At 34.0% G+C, this 8272-nt stretch overlaps 1 protein-coding gene across 1 annotated transcript; it reads right to left on the bottom strand.

The window, feature by feature from the left end:
* Window positions 1–1103: 1103 nt before the first annotated feature.
* On the bottom strand, window positions 1104–8032 carry LOC142609870 (uncharacterized). Its single transcript, XM_075781593.1, has 4 exons — window positions 7882–8032; window positions 7509–7764; window positions 7384–7436; window positions 1104–1437 (listed from the first exon to the last, which is right to left on the bottom strand). The coding sequence occupies exons 1-4, from the start codon at window positions 7924–7926 to the stop codon at window positions 1267–1269; spliced, it is 525 nt and encodes a 174-aa protein (XP_075637708.1). The 5' UTR covers window positions 7927–8032; the 3' UTR covers window positions 1104–1266.
* Between the last annotated feature and the right edge of the window lie 240 nt (window positions 8033–8272).

The raw sequence follows: 8272 nt of genomic DNA on the forward strand, positions 1-8272 counted from the left end.
TATATGGTGATTTGGGTTTTTTATTTATTAGTTTTATGTTAGTTGCTTTGGGATTTGAGTGCCACGTGACTAACTGGAGGGCGGGAAAGCCACGTGGACTCAGGGAGGATTATTTTAATATTTTTCATTTTTTCCGTTTGCCAGCTCAGCAAGTTCTGTCTCTGATGTAACGTCAAAAACTAAAACGAAAGGTGTTTTTCAGGATAAAGACTAAAATTGGTGGAAAAAAAAGTTAGGGACCAAAGTAGAAATTGCGTGAAAATGTAGGGACTAAAATGGATTTTTCGCCTACATTTAAAGAATGCTATTTTTCAAAAACTCTCAAAATTCCACAAAATCAATGCACACAAGTTTTAAAAGAAGTTTGAAAATTATGCGCATTCAATGAACGCTATTATTCAAAGAATTTATATAAATTTTAACATTTAAAGTACACAATTTTTCAAAAAATGTACACAATTCTGCACGTTCAACGAGCATAGTTACTAAAAGACTAAACTGTTCCATATATTCAACATTCACAATAATTCAACAAATGTTCAAAAATCTATAGATTCAATACACAATTTTTGAAAGAATGTTTAAAATTATACACATCCAAGGAACACTAGTAATCAAATAATTTACATAATGTTGTACTTTTGAAGTAAGCAATTTTTTGAAGAACGCTCAAAATTCCGGATGTTCAACATGCAAAACTTTTCTATGAATGTTGAATATTCCGCTCATTGAACGAAATACTACTACCCAAGGAATTCACAAAATTTTGTACGTTCGAAGTATGCATTTTTTGAAGAACGGTCAAATTTCTGCAAGATTAATGTACTCAAGTTTTTCAAAGAATGTTCAAAAATTATATGCATTCAACAAACTCCATTACTTAAAGAATTTACATAATTTTGTACTTTTGAAATATACAATTTTTCGATGAGTGTGCACAGTTCCACACCTTCAACGAATGCTATTTTTAGAAGAGTATGCACTCCTTATATTCAACATACACAATATTTCAATGAATGTAAAAAATCTATAGATTCAACATTCACAATTTTCCAGAGAATGTTTAAAATTATGAGCATTCAAGGAACACTAGTACTCAATAATTTACATTATAAATATATGAGAAATTTATTATAACTCTGTTCCAAAATATAAATTTTTTTGTTCCTCATCGAATTTATATTTTTGGTTGTGGCTCAGAAACTTCAGTTCAATTACCTGTTGCAAAAGGATCTACATTTGCATTATACTATTCCACATGTTCAATTACATAGATGACTTAATAAACAATATCAGCCTAGGAAGATTTTCAAGAGCCAATGTGAATATTGCACCAAGCACAAAAATCAAAATGAAAGCTAAAATTATTTTTCCAATGTACACAGAACTGATTACTGGATTTGCAGTCCTCTCTACAGGATGTGAGCCATCAGTACCCTACAAAAAGTAAACAAATAATAAGTGCGTTAGCTAAGAGTGTGGAACATTCCAATGCCAGTTGTAGGAAGCAATCTTGGATGAAATATTCTCGTAATTAACAAACAATGCAAAGGACTGCCAAAATAAAGAACAGAGGCAGATGTGTAAACAGTTATCTTCCTCCTTTTTTTTACATTTCTATATGATTGTGCGCACATAAATTCTAAAGGACAATCAGAAAACAGGAGATTTGTGTTCCAGTTAGTTATCTTCTTCTTTCTTCCCCTCCTCTTTTTTACATATCTGTATGATCGTGCACACATGAATTCCAATGAAGAAATAACAATAAGAAAACAGGAGTTTTGTATAGTGAACAGAAATGACCCAGTCTTTCACAATGAAATAAAAAATGTTGTTTTATACTAAATAAGGGACTATTGAGTGTGAAAATAAACTTCATATCAACTAAAATAGCCAATCTTGAACGCACACTTCATCATCTAGTATCAACAAATAAACATTTTTCGTTTTATTTCATCAAGAAGAAAATGCATGAGGTCAGCATTATATCTGCCAAAAGAAATATAACATGTTTGTCTAGAATAAACACTTAAATCCATAAGGGCTTTTCTTGAATTCACAAGAAAAACTGTTGAATCCACCAGAAAAAGAAGAAAAAATCTATCTGAAATTTTATGAATTAATATTCCTTGCTCAGGGGCTAGAATCACAAATTTATAATTCAAGTTCTAGCCCCTAGGGTGGTTAAGAAACCCTAAAAAACCATAATTCGTGTTAGGTGCAAAATTAGGCTAAAAAAGGAAACTTGTACCAAAATAAATAAATAGTTACTGCCTACCATATAAGCCATAAGGACTCAATATTGACTAAAATACTCTTAAAAACTCTATAAATAAGGAAATAAACTCTTACATTTCCCGATAGCTAGAGAGTTATGGAGTATGGTGTTTACACTTTTTAGGTTATCTTGGGTCATGCCCAAGGATGTAGTGGAGCTTCTAGCTAGCTGGCTAGGCAAGTTTAGTAAACATAGAAATGAGGTGATTTGGAACATGGTCCCTCATTGTCTATGTGGGGTATTTGAAGGGAGAGGAATACTAGGACCTTTGAAGGAACCAAAAGGTCCATTCAAGAATTGAAGATGTCTTTCTTCCAGATTTTGTTTGGGTGGACAAACACTTTGGGTGCTTTCCTTTTAATTCTTTGTCTCATTTACCTGAAAAATGTAGCCTTTTTAATTCTTAGTTCTGTCTTGTTCTCATGCCAACCTTAGTAGGTTTCTTGTGTGATTTGGCCTTTTTTATTAGTTAACTATCAATGAAGTTCTATTGCTTATATAAAAAAAAAAGGTAATCAACTCATATTTTTTAAAATTTCGAAATTACCAAAAAGAAAAAAAAAAAAAAAAATTAAAGTGTATATTCTATCTTACATCCATAAGAGCATTCACATTGGTGGTGCTAAAAAACATTTTAGCACTCAAAACACTAAAAAACATGCTGCATTGGTGGCACTAAGGTTAAAAATTTTAGCACCCAAGCAAATAAACTGTCAAAGATGACAGCTTACTGTAACTACAAAGTTATAAAAAGAAAACAATTTTTTATTCTGTTTCTCTCTTCTTTCACCTTAAAATTTTTTTTACAGCATAATAATAAATGATTAAAAAGAGCAAATGAAGACTAAGGGTCCGTTTGGATATAACTGAAAACTGAAAATACTGTAACAAAATAATTTTTAAATGTGTAAATAGTGCTGTGAGACTTATTTTTAGTAAAAAGTTACTGTACATTGCGCGCACAACGTGCGTACAGTGCGCGCACAGTAACTTTGTCCCCTAAAAGTCTGAAACGCGCAGGAAAAAGAAAAAAAAAAAAAAAGAAGGAAAGCAAACCCACCCTAACTAAGCATAGGTATTTACATAAGAGTTATAAATCTTCAAGCAATGTTTTCAGTTATCAGATAACAAAGACTTGGAGCTTTTTGACACAAGATATTGATTACTAAAAATTACAGAAGAGGATGAATACACTTATTTGAGAATATTAATAATAGAAAAGAAACAGAAGATGGTGAATAGCTGGGCAGAGAGTAAATCAATTGATCAGTCTGATGTGAATGTTCTTTTTGTGTTTTTGCGTGGACAAAGCTCTTAATCTTATGTAAATCATATTAGAAGCAGATTTTTATTCTCTAAGTATGATTTTTGGTTTGTTTGGAGTTTTCTGGGTGATGCCAAAATCTGTAGTTGAGCTTCTAGCTTGCTGGCAAGGTTAATTTGGTCATCATCAAAATGGTCGTACATGGATGATTACCCCACATTGTTTAATGTGGTGCATTTGGAGGGAAAGAAATAGTAGAATTTTTTACTACCTTGAGAAATCTTTCTTTCTTTTCTAGTTTTGATTTATTAGATTATGCAATTTTTGTAACTGATTGTTTCAACCTAGTATATTTCCTGTATTGATTGACTCCTTTTTTCTGATATATATAGTTTTATCATTAATAAAAAAAGTAATTACGTCTAAAAAGGATCCAAAAAAGAAGGCGACTTAGTGCAGAAATATTTGGTCACATGTGTACTAGCTCTAATATGGGGCAGCAAGCAGGTTTTTCTGTTTGGGAATTGCAAGGAACAATCGGGAAAATGTATATACGGATAAAGAGAGACAAAATGTATTGAAAGTCAAATGAGAAGATGAAATTTGGTCAATGATTAAAGGTGTCAGATTTCTCTCAAAGGGGCAATTGGCTAGTCTCAGAACTTTATTTTTGCCTTCCTCAAAATTTGGTCAAAGGAAATTTTAATCCTTACATTTTTGACTCAGAAAGTAATTGTGACAGTTATTTGGCAGCCTTCTTCATTAGACGTGTTTACTACCAAATTAGCTTATGAAATTTCTGCTAATTCATCTCTCATTAAAACCTAACAATCATAACTGGAACAAGTTTTGGAAAAATGACAACTCTACCTCAACAACAACAACAACCACCAAGCCTTAGTCCCAAAATTTGGAGTTGTATGGATCAAATTGGGTCGATCACATGAATTCTTTTTCTCCATTCTATCCTATCTAAAGTTGTGCTCTTTGTTACTTCCCTAATTGACATGTTTTTTTTAATTTTTTATTATTACTTCTACTAATATTAGTTTTGGCCTCAGCAGTCATCAAAATTTCCTTGTGGCTTTTTAGAAAAGATCTCATCGGAATGGTAGACTATTAGCAGGGAATAAACGATTTCATCGGAACACAACCCAAAAGGAAACAGCTCTTTCTGCAATTAGAGATGGTGTTAGAGCAAGGAATGTTTGGCTCAGTATGGTGCCCAATATTTTACTTATTAGTTTCTTCCTCGGTGACTTGGTTGATTGGAGCTTAAAATATTTTGAAACAAATGATGACTTAGCATGGTTTGCCTCATTTTCCCTCACTACTGCATTTGGAAATGTAGTAACCAATCAGTATTCAGCCCTCCTTTTGACGTCCCTCTTATGCATTAAAGGGAAGCTGATTATTGTGCTTGTGATTACAGCTAGAAAGCACGGGTACGGGTACGATGGTGACAAATAAATTTTTGAAAAATTAGCCCCTACTAGCCCTTACCTAGGAAGCACGGGTACGGTACAACATGCGGCTCTCCAAATGAAGTGTCCATGCCCTCCCATTTGATTAGACAAAAATCTAGGCGGTATATACTTGGTTTTTTCTTGACGCTGGTTGGTTGAAGTTGAATGTTGATGGTTATTCAAAGAGTAAACTGGAGTTAGCAGGAGCAAGTTAATTAAGAGAGGAGAAAGGGGGAAAAAGGGGGGGGGGGGGGGGGGTGTTGGGGCATCTGGACTGTGGTGAATAAACTGGGGGGCTTTTCCTTCCATTTGGAACTTTCCACAATCATATTTTTTAATTTTGAGTTATACGGGTCTTGAAATTCATATTACACAGGTTTCTGACTGAATCCTACTCTGAAACAGTAATTAATATGGTGAAAATGGGGTTCGTGATCTGCATCCTAATTGGAATCTAGTCCAATCCTGCTGAAGTTTATGGAAGAAGAAGGTCAATTTGTTATGTAGCATACCAACATAGAAGAAATTTTTGTGTTAACTAGCACACAAGTCATAGCACGAACCTTATAATTTTGAACTCTCTTCCTCTTCAGCAGATTTAACCTTTTTCTTTTCTGCCTCGTGATATTTCAGGGGCGGTTAGACTCAGATTTTATGTAGTTGGGCTTAGAGCTACCCATTGAATGGATTAGGATCCAGTGCAATACCCCAAGTACCATTCCTCCCATTCCTCTCACAATTTTTTTTATACTTTTTCTAACTTTTTATATTCAAGGGTTGATATTGAAAGTTGCTTTTAAACTCTCAATCTCAGCTATTAAAAGCAATTGCACATGGTGCAAAGCCTTAGTTATTATACCTAATCTCAAACCCCCATTGAACACCCACCCAAAAAAAGAAATCATTTCAAAATGTAAAGTGTTAACAAATATGTTAACAAAGGAGGAGAAAAGATCATACAAATGCGATGAAGTAGCATGCAACCAGAGGCAATAAAAGTTGTTTTTCTGGGAGATGATGTTATGCAATTGTAAAGGTTGTCTTTGCTTAAAAGATAAATTTAATCCAACCACCCCCCCCCCCCACCAAGGTTTCTATGCGAGAATGTGCAAATCAAAGAGATGTCAAGAAAGCAAGGTTAAGGGCTAGGAAGCATGGACACGGGTATGATACGGTGACACAATAAATTTTTGAAAAATTATAACATAAAATGACCGGTACAACACCTAAATGAAGTGTTCATGCTTTCTAGGTTAAGGGGAAGGTCATTCTACTCTCTTAATGTAAGATTACTATGCTAATATGTCCATCAAATATACCATTTTGCTATAACATGAATTCTGCGATACAATTGAGCAACAACAAACTAGTTTGCTAATATGAGAATTATTTGCTATAACTGGGAGTAAATAACTGCATTCTTTTACCAATTAACATGGTAGATAGTTTAAAGTAAGAACACTGTTGCATGATGTTTATGTAACAAGATAATTAAGTGAAAATCAAAAATAAAAAAGAGGAAAGTTTTGGAAGCCTTTTTGGTGGGGCTTTTTCTTGTTTTGAGAAAAGCCTGAATGAGTTGCACTTCTGTGAGCAGAGAGGAATATAATGAAGATATTAAAACTTTTTTGACGGTTTTGAATTTGAAAATTCTTCATCCGCCCATAACAAAGCATAACAAAAAGAATCAAATATGAGCATAGGTATGAAATTACTTTGCCGATGAGACAAATACTCTCAAGGGATTCTCTGATTAGACATTCGGTCAAAGATCTTCACAAACTAAAATAATCTCCTTCTTATGTGAAGGCACTTCATATTATTTTCTTCTTTTGCTATGGTCTATCAATGAATAAACCCAAAGTTAAGCTATAAGCCCCAAAAGGTATAAGAACACCCACACCAAAAGTTTCCAATTTTTTTTTGTTTTTTTTTGTTTTTCAGTTTTGGAAGCATTCCACAAAAAATGACGCATTGTAGGTTCCGATTCGGGAATCAGCTTCTCCAAATAATTTTGGAGGTAAGCCTACCAATCACCTCTCTCACACCCTACAAAAGTAGGAGATTTGTGCTATGGGTACAAATATTTTTGTTTTTCTGTTAAGTCAATTTTTTGTGTTTTTGAAACACTCTTCATCGTCTCTTTTGCATTAATACCATAGTACCATAGAAAAATATCTCAAAACCATATACTTTGCTAATACAACCCATCAAGAGAAAAGTTTTGGGTGTTATTTGTAAAAATATTTGGACAATTATTCGATGCCCACTAATGAATAGAAAATATCAAATACAAAAGAGGCAATACAAATCCATTCATCTCAACATCAAAACAGTAGGCAATTCAACTTCAAAGAAAAAAGAAGCACTCTTACCTTTCCTGTAGAAATCCGGGTTGTCAATGGCCGGAGCCGCTCTCCTTTTGGAACTGAAAAGGGTGTCAGAAACCCAAAAAAGAATATAAAAAAAAAAATGACAAAAACCCAGAAAAGAAAATTACCAGGGAAATCAAAATCGAGCTCGGTTCGAGTCTGCAACTGCCAACCGTGACCGTATTGGACGAGAAGGGAATTGGGTCCAAAAGCAATGGGTTCCTCTCTTTCTTTAAAGGCTTCTATATGCAGAGCAAGGGGTAGGGGTGTGACTGTGGCTGTACCCATTAATGTCCGATTAATTAGTGACAAAGCAAATCCAGCGTCTGTTCCAACCGCAAACCGCCTTGTCTTCCCCGAACTTCTGCATTTAACCTCTATGAACTGGTCGTTGTTTCATTCAAGTTACAACAAATTTAATCAAAATTCTATCAGTTTCCGATTTTTTATACAAACCCAAATCAGGAAAAAAAAAAATTAAAAAGATAGAGAGAGGATTACAGTAGGAGGAGGATGTGGAGCAGGTTCTGCTGTTTCTTCCGCCATTGTAGACACAGAGAGAAGAGAAGAACCGTGTCGAGTTGACGAGTACCGACCGTTTATAGTTTTTTTTTTTTTTAGTAATTTAAATTTCCAGCTATTACAACTTAACACAGTAATATACTGTGAAAATCTAGTACACGTAGCGCTACTCCCATTTCTAGGCGTTTTTACAAAACTAACTACAAAACTGAAACTATATCATTAGTAAGCAAACATTTGAAACATATTTGGTTTCTAACAATTCGAGTCTATTGGACTCGATTTTCGGTTTATATTTCTCCTACGCGGCACTGGCTGAGCTGGACAAGGAAGCCACGTTGGCACAAAAATCGAGTTCAAAGAACTCGAT

Source organism: Castanea sativa, chromosome 9 (assembly GCF_040712315.1).
Source record: "Castanea sativa cultivar Marrone di Chiusa Pesio chromosome 9, ASM4071231v1".
NCBI classification, from domain to species: domain Eukaryota; kingdom Viridiplantae; phylum Streptophyta; class Magnoliopsida; order Fagales; family Fagaceae; genus Castanea; species Castanea sativa.

What these genes read in the sequence shown, in the direction of transcription:
- LOC142609870 (XM_075781593.1), bottom strand. Translation starts at nt 7,926, where the DNA reads ATGGCGGAAGAAACAGCAGAACCTGCTCCACATCCTCCTCCTACT. An exon ending in GCTCGATTTTGATTTCCCTG is followed by an intron (nt 7,437 to 7,508) that starts GTAATTTTCTTT and finishes CACCCTTTTCAG; the next exon opens with TTCCAAAAGGAGAGCGGCTC. An exon ending in CCCGGATTTCTACAGGAAAG is followed by an intron (nt 1,438 to 7,383) that starts GTAAGAGTGCTT and finishes TACTTTTTGTAG; the next exon opens with GGTACTGATGGCTCACATCC.